Source organism: Saccostrea echinata, unplaced genomic scaffold (genome assembly GCF_033153115.1).
Source record: "Saccostrea echinata isolate AGI-Se365-2 ecotype Australia unplaced genomic scaffold, CSIRO_AGI_Sech_v1 ptg000054l, whole genome shotgun sequence".
Lineage (NCBI taxonomy): Eukaryota > Metazoa > Mollusca > Bivalvia > Ostreida > Ostreidae > Saccostrea > Saccostrea echinata.
The window spans coordinates 41,740,535-41,755,340 of NW_026889803.1; the positions used below are offsets into that span (position 1 = coordinate 41,740,535).

Below are 14,806 nucleotides of genomic sequence, written 5' to 3' on the forward strand. Positions count from 1 at the left end.
TTGCGTGATGTATGATGTTTTTATCAAAAGAATGTAAGAAGCCATTGATTAATGTCAAACGCAAATAAATTCTTTACTCAGAGACATTTACAATATACAGGTAAGAAACGGAAACTAGATTTGCTTTCAGTTTCAGTCTGTGCCCTTCAGTTGTTATTATTAGTTATGCAAGGATGTTTGTCAACTTTGTGTGCTTTTTTCAGAAGGTGGCTTGAAATGTATGTAATATGAAAATGTTGTTTTAAATATTCACCAATGAGAATACTTATCTTCATTGATATATCCATATCGAATCAGAAAAATGGTGAAAATGACTGCTGAAATTATTTCGAATTTCCTCACATCATAACTGACATAAGCTAATATCAAACGGGTTGGAACCAGGTGCCCTTTTTACAAAAGAACTTACGACTAAGACCAAAAGTTTTAGTTGAATGTTAAATTTTGCCTCAAGTGAGATGAAATAGCCCATTCAAGTTTAAATATCCAGAATAAATATAATAAACTTTAAAGCAAAAATGGAGAATATTCAGCTATTAATATGGCAAAAGAAATATGGAGAATTGAATGAACAGTGATATTAAAAGTCCATTGAAACAATACAAATCAGGAGCAGTGCAAACATGGACCTCTAAAACATCAGAGGTGGGATCAGGTGTCATAGAGGAGTAAGCATCCCCTGTCAACCAGTCACACCCGTCGTGTGCTCCTTTTCATAATCAGGCAAACAGAAATATCTGTAGACAAATCAGTGTGACAATTCAATATGTACTTAGATAGGCATGGCTGAAACAAAAAGTTTGTGCAAATAATTATGCCCCGCCATGAAAATGGCTGGGCATATAGAATTTATCATGCCTGTCTTCCATCCTTCCTTCTGTCTTTCCATCCCGCTTTGCATTTAGCTCAGTTCAAAGCTCTAAGAAACTAAGATATTTTTATCAAACTTCCTATGCTGAGAGATATTGATGAGAGCTATTCAACTGTATCAGCATTTTTTTTTTACCTTGATCTTTCATTTGATTTGACATCACTTCTCTTCATTTAGTGTTAAGCTCAGTTTTAAAGAAACTATTCAAGATAGTGTAATCAAACTTCATATGCTGATACATACTGATGTGAGCTATTCAACTGCATTATGATTCTTTGACCTTGACCTTTCCTTTGACTTTGACCTCACTTTTCTTCAATTTGTGTTTAGCTCAGTTTTAAAGAAACCATTCAAGAAAGTGTTATCAAACTTCATATGCTGATACAATTCAACATTTTTTTACCTTGACCTTACCTTTGACCTTGACCTCACTTTTCTTAAGTTAATGTTTAGCTCAGTGTTAAAGAAACCATTCAAGATATTTTTATCGAACTTCATATACATAGTGATGAGAGCTATCAACTGCATCAATATTTTTTTGACCTTGACCTTTCCTTTGACCTTGACCCCACTTTTCTTAAATTAGTGTTTAGCTCAGTTTTAAAGTTTTAAGGAAACTGTTCAAGATATTTTTATCAAACTTTATATGCTGATACGTTTTACTGAGAGCTATGCAACTGTATCAAAAACTTTTGACTTGCACTTTCCTGTGACCTTGACCTTACTTTTCTTTAATGTGCAATTTGCTTAGTTTTAAAGAAACCATTTAAGATATTTTTATGATGATATGTATATCAAATCTGCATAAAAATGGATATAAAAAAATAAGCTTATTGGGAAATAAGATTTTTTGTATCCATCCTTTTTAGGATGTTGAACCCATAGAAGATCCAAAACTTCTTGGGGAACAATCTTGCAAGCTGTAGGGTTATAGAAAAACCTGCTTGTCAGAGTTAGCTGAATTTAATATATATTTATGGAGATTAAAAATATATTTAAAATATAATTTTTCCATCATTATTGATCAGTAAATTTATATCTCATTTGGGCAATTGGTCCCAAACTGTTAAAGTCTAATGTCCCAACCTGTTAACAGAGTCAGTTACTGTACTTAAAATTGTAGAGACCATGCTCAGTGTCATCATTAAATAGATGAGTGTTTATGACTAAATTCATCAAGATACTCTTTTTTCATGAATTGATGACATCCTGTGAAGTTTACTGATTTACAATATTTATGTTCACTTTAACAATCTCATTTTGAAAAAAAAAATTTGCTGAAATTTTTCAGAAATGCATTGAAGTACCATGTCAGGAAGAGTAGATAAGGCATATTCAATGGATGAATCACAGAGGGGACAGGGAGATAGGAAAGACCACAGGAGTCTGGGAAATGGGAAACATGCAAGGTCCCAGTCACCACTCAAATTTTTTGCTGAGGCTAAGAAAAGCATCAATGATGTGTTCCAGGACATTGCGGACTATGTCAGGGAATCACAAGTGTTTCTGAAAGGTATGTCACTGCATCTTTTGGAGTTAGTTAAGAATGTTGCGACCTACCGCTTGATAAATACAGTTCTTGAATTATTTCTTTTAAGGAGGCCAACTGGGGTTTTCACTGCGCAATGCTTCATGCAGCATAGTAAAATGAAGTGTATTTACTCTTTTAAAGCAACTATTTTTACATAATTTATGAAAATTAACAAATTTAGGAAATATCAGGTTAAAAAATCTAATTACGTTTTTAAATAATGATTTTTTAAACGATTTTTCAAATGATGGGTAGATAGACGTCGTAATAGTGTGTTTTTGACGTTATGAATAACCGAAGCTGTTTAAAGCGGGGCCATTAATTATGTCATAAAATAAAAAGTATACAGTAGATGCTCTTGAAATTTTAAACATAGGAAATTGAGAATCTCACAATTACTTTTATAATTTTTTATGTAAATCTGCGCTATCTGTCATGTTTTGTTGTACTCCATAAAAACAGGAAAATATTATGAATTTTGACATTTTTAGATGCCCCCTCTTGAAACCAGGCGGTAGAATTTTGTGTTTCTTGCATAAAATGTACAATAAAGCATTACCCATCAAATGATATAATTTGAGCAAAAAGTCTATAGTAGCATTTGTATAATTTGCTCTGAAGTGCGAAAAAAAGGTATTTTCCTATATAATTCTATAGTAAATGTACCTGTATTTTGAGATGGTCCCTATAAAATAACCAGACGGTAGATTTTCACTAAACTTGGCATGTATACTGAAGTCAATGTAAGGTACGTATGGTATAAAATTAAAGAGTTTCTCTATAGTAGTTTTCACACAATAAAACTCCAGTTGGCTCCCTTAAATTTCATTTTGAAATGTGGACTTTTTTTGATATATTTTTGATGTAGTGATATTCAAAATTTAATTAAAACAAAAGTTCAAATATATGCAATGATTTAAATGCAGATGCAAAAGAAAAAAAAAATTGTAAAGCATAAATAGAGGATATTCAATGAGTTTTAATTGGATATGGATTTATTTCACGACTGGGACAGGATTTTTTGATATTTTCACTAATATTTCACAATCTTGAAAAAATCCTGTCTCACTAGTGAATTAAATTCCATATCCAACTATAAAACATTGAATTTTCTGTTTATTACATTTTTTTTTTTAATTTTCATTTTGCCTCTGTCTTTTCGTTAACACAGTAGGCTGTGAGGTCATAGTTGAGTGGTTGTGTGACATCATTATAGCTAAGCAATTGTGAGATTGAAAATTGTAAAAATGAATATTTTAAGCAAAATTCTTGAGAAATTTTTGACAGTTTTAGTCCATGTCAGGATAGTTTACTTCTCCTGTTATCTTATAACAGAGTATTTTCTTTGGAACACTCTTTGTGAAGGGAATGATAATAGAGAGTTTTGCCACATGCACTTTTGATATTTTTTTTACTGTGAAAAATATCACTTTGATATTTTTCACTGTGAAAAATATCACTTTCAAATATATCACTTTTATTCAATGGATAAATTGCAGTATTTCACAGTTGAAAATGCATTAAATTGTTTTATTTGTCTGGTAGATTTGCCTGATAAATGCCAGTGTGAAAGTGCAAAGTCGGTGGATGAGTTTGGTAAAATGATTCAAGGAATTATCGAAGTACTTACCAGGAACCACATGAAAGTGGTATTTTTTGGAAGGTAAGATACTAATACAGGTAAAATACTATAAATTCACTTATTTTCATGGGGTCTAATTTTCATGGTTTGAGGAAAAAGTATTGGTTTGTGGGGAAATGATTTCATGGTTGAAGAAATGAATAGATGTTATGTATTTGAAATTTTGGAATTTGAGGGTCTCTTCATACCACAAAATCAACAAAAATGACACCCCTATGAAAATTAGTGATTTAATGTACAGGAAGGTAACAGTCTAACTTGCTTTGGATGCTGGATCTGACCTACATTTTCTAGATGAGTGAGCAGATTAAAGTTTTTGGAGCAGGTCTCATTTCTAAGTACTTTTTTTTTTATAATTATAAACCCTATGGTGACTTAATTTGCATGGAGGATGTATCAGTGTACTAACAGACTTGCTTCAGATGCTGGATCTGACCTGCATTTTCCAGATGATTGACCATGTTAAAGCTTTTAGAGCAGGTAAATAAAAGTCTTATAGTGACTAAACTTGCATGTACTACCAGACTTGCTTCAGATGCTGGATCTGACCTACATTTTACAGACAATTCAACAGTTAAAGTTTTTGGAACAAGTTCATTCCTAAATAACTAAAAATCCTACTCTGACCAGAACTTGCATAAATGTTGCATCTAGGAATGCACACTACCAGAATATTTGTTAAGTGTGGGAGTTTGCCTTACTTAAATTAAAGACAACATTTGTTGAGGTGAGCTATATAATCATGATAATCTTTGATTACCTATGTTTCATTTTGTTTACTGATGACTAAACATACCTTCATCCATACCATGTGATATGTACATGTAGGTAATAATGAAGGATGTAACCTTTCATGATCAAATTAGAATTACTATTTAGTTAAATGAATTATCACATTGGTATTTTGTTTATTTCACTCTTTAACTGATTGAGCACAATTTTAGCCACAAGATAGAATTTCAAATATATGTGTATACAATAAATAACTTTATATACATGTATGTGAAAGTATTTTAAAACTGTCAAGTTTCTAATGTTTAGGACATCCAATGGGAAGAGTACAACAATCAATGCTATGTTGAGAAACAAGATAATGCCGAGTGGGATCGGGCACACCACTCATTGTTTTATCCAGGTGGAGGGCTGTGAGTCCTCAGAGGGATTCCTGTTAACAGAGGACTCAGACAAACAAAAGAGTATTCATGTAAATATTTCAGACTTTTAAAATGTTAAGAAATTATATTTGGTAAAAAGATTCCTTTATGAAATATGATGTAAAGATTTGAAATTGATTTTGATGGGGTTTTTTTTGTGCCTCTGCCATAAAATGGCCAGGGGCATATAGTGCTACCCTGTTCTGTCATTCCATCATTCTGTCATTCTGTCATCATTGACTTTCTGTTCATTATCTCGGCAGCAGTTGCACACATTCAACTCAAATTTGACATATGGATATGTCATAGAAATATGCAGGTCAAGTTCAAATTTGGTCATGGTCTGATGATTTTTGACAGACTTATCCCTCTTGAACTTAGAAAAAAATAAGAATTTTTCAGTTTCCACTCTCTAACTTTTGTAGGGATGTATGTATAAGGTTTAAATTGCATGTGCAGGTATTTTACCAGAAAATACAGGTCAAGTTTGAATTTGGTCATGGTCCGATGATTTTTGACAGAGTTATCCCTCTTGAACTTATAAAATTTTGTCAGGAAAATTGACATCTATGGAAAAAAAAAATGAAGAAATTTTCAGTTTCCACTCTCTATCTTTTGAAGGGATGTATGTATAAGGTTGAAATTACATGTGCAGGTATTTAAAACTAAATATGGCATTTGAAATTTTGGCTGCTTTTGGGGGCATTTTGGGGGCATTTGTGGAGTTACGACACATCTAGTTATAAAATATTTTTCATTTTGAAGAGTCTCATGATAATAATTAGGGTTATGAGTTGTCTCACAAGTTTGTAAGTTTAATTTAAGAAATATATCTTTTACAGGATATAAAACAGTTGGCCTCAGCTTTGAGTAAAGTGAAACTGAAAGAAAACTCTTTAATTAGAATCTTGTGGCCAAAAGACAAGTGTAAATTTCTAAGAGAAGATGTAGTCTTTTTAGACAGGTAAACAGTATATATGGCTCAATATGTGTGAGGTTTTTACAAAAGAATGCAAACAACAGTTAATTTTAAAATAATGTCTTTGATCATTACAGCCCAGGCATTGATGTGACACCTGACTTAGATGACTGGATTGATAATCATTGTCTGGATGCTGATGTGTTTGTCTTGGTGGCCAATGCTGAATCAACACTTATGCAAACAGTGAGTAAATGATCATTGATATCAAAAATAGTTGTTTCTGCCTGACCTACGTGTCCTTGTAGTGCCACCAAATAGCGTCAAAGTCATCAAATAGATGAAGTTGGGGGGTAGAAAATTTCTAGAGGATTTATAGTTGTGTTTTTTTTCCTTGTCCTATTGACTTTGTAGCAGCAAAATCAAATATGAGTCCAGTTTGGTTAAAGTTTTTGCACAGTGTGCTACATACATGTATATATCTATTCCCATATTTCCATGATTCAGTGATTACAGAAAAATTTTGATTTTCTGTCTTCTTCTTTTTTTTTCTGCCAACAGGAAAAGAATTTTTTCCATAAAGTAAGTTCAAGATTGTCCAAACCCAACATATTTATTCTACAAAACAGATGGGACATTTCTGTTGGAGAAGATGATCCAGAGGAGATTGAACAAGTAAGACTTAGATTTGGATTTTTCTTAAGATACTGTAAATATGTGTATATTTTCTAAAATGCCACATATTTATATTTTAGATATATTAGTGTTCGTGCAAAACTCTGAGTAAGGAAGGGTTGCCAAGTTACACTCTTAGTTTTTCCTAAATGAAATTTAAAAAGTCTGATTTTTGTATGGTTTACATCCCCTATATGCAAAATTCTAACCATACAGTGTATCTTTCAGTCATAATACTGTACATAGTAAATTTTCAAATTGTATTGAATAGGTCAAAGAGCAACATTATCAGAGAAATGTGGAGTTTCTGGCAGATCAGCTGAAGGTTGTTGATAGACAGGAGGCCAAGAATAGGATCTTCTTTGTCTCGGCAAAAGAGACACTTATTTCTCGCCTACATGAAGACAACAAGACTCCCACACCACGTGAGTATGACAAACAAAGATTTATAAAGTTCTTAATTCTGCCTATTCCAATTTTATATATGGTTTGATTATCGTCTGTCCTGTTTTGATATACCCCAACATATTATGTTATAATTCTAATGGCAGATGGAGTACTTCAAAGAAATTACCAAGAAAGAGCATTTGCTTTTGCAAATTTTGAGACTGCCTTTGAGGTCAGACTGATACTTAAGTACAGAGAATCGATATACATTTATAAAGTATACAATATGAATTAATATAACATCCAGACTGTTCAATTAATAAAGATCATACATGTATGTTAAAGGGGTTTTATTCTTCTTTAGTCATACATAGACATATTTTTTGTTGAAAATATTATAAATCATAGTTACATGTATGGTAAAGGTCTAATTGTCATTTTTAGATCTGTATATCTAAGTCAGCTGTTAAGACAAAGTTTGAGCAACATTCTCAGAGAGGTAAAAACATAACATCTAGTCTGAAAAGCATCATGGAGGAAACCTACCAGAGAAGTCAACAACAAGGGTAAAGTGTTATCAGTACACCTACATGTATATAAGACTTTGTAAGATGTTTATTTAAAGACTTCTTTTCATCAGTTTTTATGTATTGTATGATTTTATATGCAACTGGATGAGGCTAGCTGCTGCTGCTTGTTGAATTAAAAAAAATAAAATATTGCCCTGTTATATAATGAAAAAATATTAGCTGAAAATTTAATATTTTAAAGGAAAGACACAGAATGATAGTGTTATTTTCATCTGATTGACGTAATGTGTGAGCAATATTTGATATCAGATCTGCAAACTTGTTGCAAATTTGCCATGTACATGAACTTGTAATTCCCAAAAGATTTACTTTCCATTTATCTTTATATAGGGATAATTTACAAGAGGTTAAGGGAGAGAGAGCAAGTGAGCTGGATTTTCTGGAGAAACAAACACTGATACTGACATCCGAGATGAAGGATAAAATCAAAGCAATGGTGGAAGAAGTAGAGCGAAAGGTCAGAAAAAAGTCTTCATGTCTGTATTAACAAATCTCAAGATCAAACAAAGCACTGCTTTCTGCAAAACACATAAACAGTGCCAACTTATTGTAAAACGATACGTTAATTTTTTAAAATTATATTTAATTTTACTGCAGGTTTCTTACGCCATGAACATGGAGATCAACCGCCTCTCTGTTTTAGTGGAGGAATTTGACAGACCATTCCATCCAGACGAAATGGTTCTACGAGTTTATAAAAAGGTAAGATTAATGATAAGTTGATTTTATATAATAGAAATCTTCTGTGGAATCAAAATTTCATATAAAATTTATAATGTACATGTGCATTGTAAAAGAGAAAAAAACTTTGATGTTTAATGTTGACAAGTCATCTTTCTAATGTGAAATACTGTATAGGGGGAAAATAACTCGCGGTGTAAATATTCGCTATATTCACGGTGTTAATAAATCCGTGAATTCAAGAAACAGTAAATAAGTTTTCAATAATTTATTAATCTATTTTTTTATTTGGAGATTATTCCAAGCTACCGGTAGATATATATTACGTATAGTCTTCAGTAATTATGAGTTGTACTAGCATTTCAATTATTTTAATCACCAAGTTTTCCAAAAATTCAGATCAGCAGATAATGACCAGGATTTATGCTAAACAACTATTTTAATAGCCAAAGCTACTTGTACTTACTTGATCAATCAAAACACAGCGGTCCTGGGTTTTGATTACCCATGTAACTTACTTTACCGCTACCAGTCACCTGAACACGTGTATTAGTTTTTTATCGACATTTGGTAATAATAGGGTTTTTGTTTTTAAATTTTATTTATTCGAATAACTTTTGGACTTTCTGTATAATAATTATTTTGTCAACGTAATGCATTTGTCATCTTTCTTAGAGAGAATCTGTAGAGTAGTGTGACACCACTCGTCGTAATTTAGCATGCAGAGAAGTTATTCAACGCTTATAACGGCACTTAATCCGATAAATTAATAACTCTAACAACTTTTCTTTAACTGAGTATAGTTTATGTAGTGAATACATCCCGCTGATGAACTCTATTTCACTTTTAACATCGAGTTGTCATTCTGGTACACTTTAAATCGACGAAAGCAGACAAAGGGATATAACTTTTATTTCATACAAATTACACGAATTCATCAAACCGCGATCGTGTCCGAGGAGAGAAAAACGTGAAAATTACAACCCATGAAATTAATCCCCTGTACAGTATTCAGAAATTTCCAAGACTTAGTTAGTTGTTTTGACATTTTCCACTAATGAAATAAATATTATTGGAGATGAAAGGTAAAATTAAACTGTGCACTAGAATTTGCATCTTAATCGAGACAGGAAAGTGTGTAGTACTTAAATGAATAGTGAATGACATTTACATGTGCATTTGTTTACTTGTTGCTAAGGAACTCCATGCCCATGTGGAGGAGGGCATCAAGATAAACTTGACTGGGAGGTGCACAGCAAATCTAGTTAGAGCTGTGCAAACCGTACAAATGCACATGCTTGGTAAGGGTCAACACTGACATTTTGTACAAGGGATGATGGGATCTGATTTTCAAAAGATTTGTGATTTATACCATTAATTTGCATATAATTATGCAAAAGATACTGAAAAGTTTCTAGCAGTGTTTTCTAGTTACTTTGGGGGAAAATTTCAATTTCTTAATTACATCCGGAACTTTATAAGAAAACAAAGAAATTTTAAAAATGTAAGAAGAGGAAAATCAGGTTCCTGTTTTCCTTTACAAATAAACAAGAGCTAGCATGTGCTGTATTTACTTCTTTTGGTTTCTTGAATGGTTTGCATTTTGTATTGTATACATATCACATTTGGAAGTGATTGGCACAGAATAAACAGGGCACTGAAAGCAGATTGCAGATAAAACATTAGATTATTTGCACCTGGATGTAACAAGTCTCTACTAAACTACTGCTGATCTGCTTGAGTTTTATTCTCTGCCTTTTACTCTTGCCTTTGTTTATGGTATGAATCTTTCAAAGTCATCAATCAAGTCACTGGCAATCAAGGCTTTTCTAACTTGCTCTATTGCTTGAAATTAATTGTCATAATTCCAAAAATAATAATTTGTAGGTGAGTTATTCTAAGACTTTTATTTTACCTTTCCTCACACATGTCTGAAAGATTCATACTATAAGTTCTATCTTTAGGATTACCAATTGCATCTGTATTCTCTTTCAATTTGTGAGTTTCTTTTTCATTTTACTCATTATCTCCCCTTGGTAGGAGTTACATGCCTTTGTAGAGGACACTATAGGTAAAAACTTACAGAATCGATGCTCATATTTGCTGCAATCCACGGTAGAGAAAACCCAGCGCCAGATGGCAGGTAACAAGCACTTGTCAGTCAAAAATTGTGTTGAAAATTATATTTAAAGGGAGGACAGTGGTAATTCTCATGCAGAAATTCTATTATGCATGGTATGTTTAGTTTTACAATCAAGTGAATCTCCTAAACAAATGTTTGAATTAAAAAAATGAACATTTGGCCTTAATTAAATTCTCAAAATTTTCTAGTAATTAACATATTAAGTTTAGTGTTATCAAGTAAGCATATGTTTACACTTTACAGACCCTAAACTTGCTATTTTAGTTTGAAATTGAAATAACGGTGCATTGAAAAGCTGAAAGCAACATGAAAACTTGTTCTAATTTCACAAAACTTATAATTTTATTGTAAAACTACAAAAGTCTTGGTGCAATTTGTACCTGCCAACATTGATTTGAGAAAGTAAAACTAGTGATTTGCCATTAAATACAGAGTATATTCCTGACAATGGAGAGAACAAAAATGATCAATCATTGGTGTATTTAAGGTTCCTCTTAGACGAAATGAACAATTTAATTTTTCTTATCTCAGTAATCAATATATATGTATGATTAATGGTGTACATCTGCAATGCCTGCATATAAATTATATAATACATAATACACCTTTACATTCATGTAAATATGACTTCAAGGTATATACATATACATATATGTACATACATGCATCTTTAAACTATGAAATGCAGATAATTATGCATTTGTGTGAATAGAGACTTCAACTTACAAACATTTTACTTACTTTGGTGAGGATTAGTTGTAACACTAACTTGGACTAACTTCAACCTGACTTTTTTACAATCTTATTGATTTGGGAGAAAAACTACTTTTTAAAGGAATCAAGGAGTTAATGTTCTCTATGTATGTAGCTTCAGTTTTTGAAATTTTTGCTTGAATGCTTTTGATATATTTTGTTTTTACATTTTTTAAAAATCTTTTTGAAAGAAACTTCGTGAAGATTTGTTTGATTAAAGTTATACCATATTTGATTATGGAATGAATTAAAAGAATCCTTATTTGAATGAACATTAATACAAATTTTGAAATAAAGTTAATAATACTCTACATGCCTGGTACTTGTATCATGACGTAAAATGGTAATTTATTTGATGTGTTTAGATCGCCTCTCTGCCTTGCTACCAGATGAGAACAGACAAAACTTAGACAATGTTCTGCCAAAGAACCAGTTTGAGATAGCGTATCGCCTGGACTGTAGAAATCTCTGTGCCGATTTCCAGGAGGACATCCAGTTCAGGTTTTCATTTGGAATCACGGCTATGATGGAGAGGTTCCTGGGTCCTAAGGGAATGAGGACAGTCTTGACCGGACAGGGCAATACTGTAAGTTTTTTTTTAGCTCACCTGAGCTGAAAGCTAAAGTGAGCTTTTCTGATCACCCGTCATCCGTCTGTGTGTCCATCTGTCCGTCCATCTGTAAACTTTTCACATTTTCAACTTCTTCTCAAGAACCACTGGGCCAAATTTAACCAAACTTGGTACAAAGTATCCTTGAGTGAAGGGGAGTTTAAATTGTTAAAATAGAGGGCCAAGTCCCCTTACAAGGGGAGATAATCAAGAAAAGACAAAAATAGGGTGGGGTCATTAAAAAATCTTCTTCTCAAGAACCACTGGGCCAGAAAAGCTGAAACTTACGTGGAAGCATCCTGGGAAAGTGTAAATTCTAAATTGTAAAGAACATTACCCCCGGGGATAGGGTGGGGCCACAATAGGGAATCCAATTTTTACATTGAAATATTTAGGAAAAATCTTTAAAAATCTTCTTCTCAAGAACCACTGGGCCAGAAATGCTGAAACTTATGTGGAAGCATCCTGGGAAAGTGTAGATTCTAAATTGTTCAAATCATGACCCCAGAGGGTAGGGCGGGGCCACAATAGGAAATCCAAGTTTTACATTGAAATATATACGAAAAATCTTCTCAAGAACCACTTGGCCAGAAAAGCTGAAACTTATGTGGAAGCATCCTTGGATAGTGTAGATTCTAAATTGTTCAAATCATGACCCCCAGGGTAGGGTGGGGCCACAATAGGGAATCCAAGTTTTACATTGAAATATATAGGAAAAATCTTTAAAAATTTTCTCCTCAAGAACCACTGGGCCAGAAAAACTGAAACTTATGTGGAAGCATCATGGAGTATTAATGATACTAAATTGTTCAAATCATGACCCCCGGGGGTAGAGCAGGGCCACAATAGGAATCCAAGTTTTACATTGGGGGTACGACAGGGCCACAATAGGTATTACAAGGGGGGGAATCTGATAAAGAACAGCATGGCCAAAGTTACTCAGGTGAGCGATGTGGCCCGTGGGCCTCTTGTTTTAAATTTAGGTTCCAAAGTTTGCAATAGATAGTGCAGTACATGTATGTGGTTTATTAGGCAATTGATGGGAATTTTCTGGAGATAAATTCAGGTAAACTTGTTGGTAATCCTTTGCATACTTTTGACAGATTCCTAGACCTATTCCTGGACAGGCACAAAATAACCAGGTACTAGTGGGTGTAATTACCACGATTGCCTCCGTTTCATCGAGGACAACAATGGGGGCTCTTATCATAGGAGGAGTGGTGAGAATTTCTCTTTAATTTCCATTTATTTATTTTCTTTTTAAAGAAATTACCCGTTCAAGAGGTAGCTTGCCTAGAATTTATGTGATCCTTTAATTTTTTTCCCAACAGTTGTATATATATTTAAAACAATGAATTTATTTTTTCTTGTACATACACGTACCAGCTTGAAGCTTGTAGTTATCCACCTGCCTGTTTTTTTAATGCCTTTTTTTGGTGGTAGGTTGCCAAAGTAGCGGGCTGGCGTATCATTGCTGTAGTGGGAGCTCTGTATGGGGTGCTGTACCTGTATGAGAGAATGACCTGGACCAACAAAGCCAAAGAGAGGGCCTTCAAAAAGCAGTATGTGGACTATGTGGCCAGTAAACTGAAGCTGATAGTAGATCTCACTAGTGCCAACTGTAGTCACCAAGTACAACAGTAAGGAGTCTATTGTTTCTTTGTCCAGTTAGTGCTAATTAAACTATAAAATATATGGAGAACTGTTTAGATTATATATGTACATAGAATATATTCATGCATTATAACTTGCTTATCTTGTTTTGAGAAACAATGAAAGCATTGATTTTTGGATTGCCAAAATCATTTGAAAGATGAGATTGTAAAGAAGGGGGGGGGGGGGGTATTTATGTGTACATGTACACTGTATATGTTATGTGTGATGCATGTACATGTAGACATGTATTTAGAAAGTTATTCATTAAGATCAAAATCTTCTACAGAGAGCTGACCAGTACTTTTGCCAGACTTTGTAACCAAGTGGACATATCCAAACAAGGCTTAGAGGAGGAAATTAATGACCTGGACAGGGAGATTTCACGTCTACGAGATATCAGTTCTAAAGGAAAAACACTCAGGTACATGTGAATACAAGTCAAATAATGGATGCTTTATCAGTAATGTACTGACAGAGAGATTTCCTGTCTACGCAACAGCAGTTTTAAGTGGAAAAAAGTAAATTCAAGTCAAATAATGGATGCTTTGTTATAGTGCATGTACTGACCAAATTTATTTTTGTATGTCTTGCCTACTGTGCATACTATCAAAATCTTTTGATGAGAAAAATATTTTACTTTTTGAAAAGCTAAAATATGTACAAGTATCTTCTTTTTTTTTTTTTTTTTTTTTTACATTTACATGTCAATTGGCAAATTTATATAGTATATGTAAAATCAAATCCATTGTAATATGTTTTTTCATTATACAGAAATAAAGCTGACTACTTGGATAAGAACTTGGACAGTTTTATACAGAAATACCTAGGACCTATTGAATGAAGGACAAAGTAAGATTAACTGTTTAAAATGCCATTCCATGGAGAAATTGCAGCAATATTTACAGCAACAGACAGAAGTTCAAAGCCATGAATAATATTTTTTTTTGTTGATGTCCATATGAGAACAGTGAAGGATATGTCATCAGGATCTGTAATTATTGTCCATTGTATTGTAAAGGCATAAAGTATCAAATGTCAAAAGTTTTCTCAATTTGATAAAGAAAAGTTATGTGAACTTGCTACTTTCTTGCAAATATTCTGTTATGAGAAAAGCAAAATGTTTATTGAAATAATTTAAGAGTAACATTCTGTATTTTTTATTTAATGGGAATGCTTTGTTTAATGCTGCAAGTG

At 32.9% G+C, this 14,806-nt stretch overlaps 1 protein-coding gene across 2 annotated transcripts; it reads left to right on the top strand.

The window, feature by feature from the left end:
• The first annotated feature begins 11 nt into the window (after positions 1-11).
• LOC133171725 (mitofusin-2-like) lies at positions 12-14,754 on the top strand. 2 transcript variants are annotated; one of them, XM_061306513.1, is made up of 18 exons: positions 12-100; positions 2,163-2,384; positions 3,948-4,065; positions 5,086-5,248; positions 6,041-6,162; positions 6,255-6,363; positions 6,679-6,792; positions 7,064-7,217; positions 7,344-7,411; positions 7,624-7,745; positions 8,100-8,226; positions 8,367-8,471; positions 9,649-9,751; positions 11,712-11,932; positions 13,060-13,176; positions 13,400-13,596; positions 13,899-14,033; positions 14,384-14,754. In XM_061306513.1, the coding sequence occupies exons 2-18, from the start codon at positions 2,180-2,182 to the stop codon at positions 14,451-14,453; spliced, it is 2,250 nt and encodes a 749-aa protein (XP_061162497.1). In that variant the 5' UTR covers positions 12-100; positions 2,163-2,179; the 3' UTR covers positions 14,454-14,754. The 2 variants fall into 2 exon arrangements, with proteins under 2 accessions (XP_061162497.1, XP_061162496.1); XM_061306512.1 differs by lacking the exon at positions 9,649-9,751 and adding an exon at positions 10,491-10,593.
• The last annotated feature ends 52 nt before the right edge of the window (positions 14,755-14,806 follow it).

What these genes read in the sequence shown, in the direction of transcription:
- LOC133171725 (XM_061306513.1), top strand. Translation starts at nt 2,180, where the DNA reads ATGTCAGGAAGAGTAGATAAGGCATATTCAATGGATGAATCACAGAGG. An exon ending in ATCCAGAGGAGATTGAACAA is followed by an intron (nt 6,793 to 7,063) that starts GTAAGACTTAGA and finishes TGTATTGAATAG; the next exon opens with GTCAAAGAGCAACATTATCA. An exon ending in CAGAGAAGTCAACAACAAGG is followed by an intron (nt 7,746 to 8,099) that starts GTAAAGTGTTAT and finishes ATCTTTATATAG; the next exon opens with GGATAATTTACAAGAGGTTA.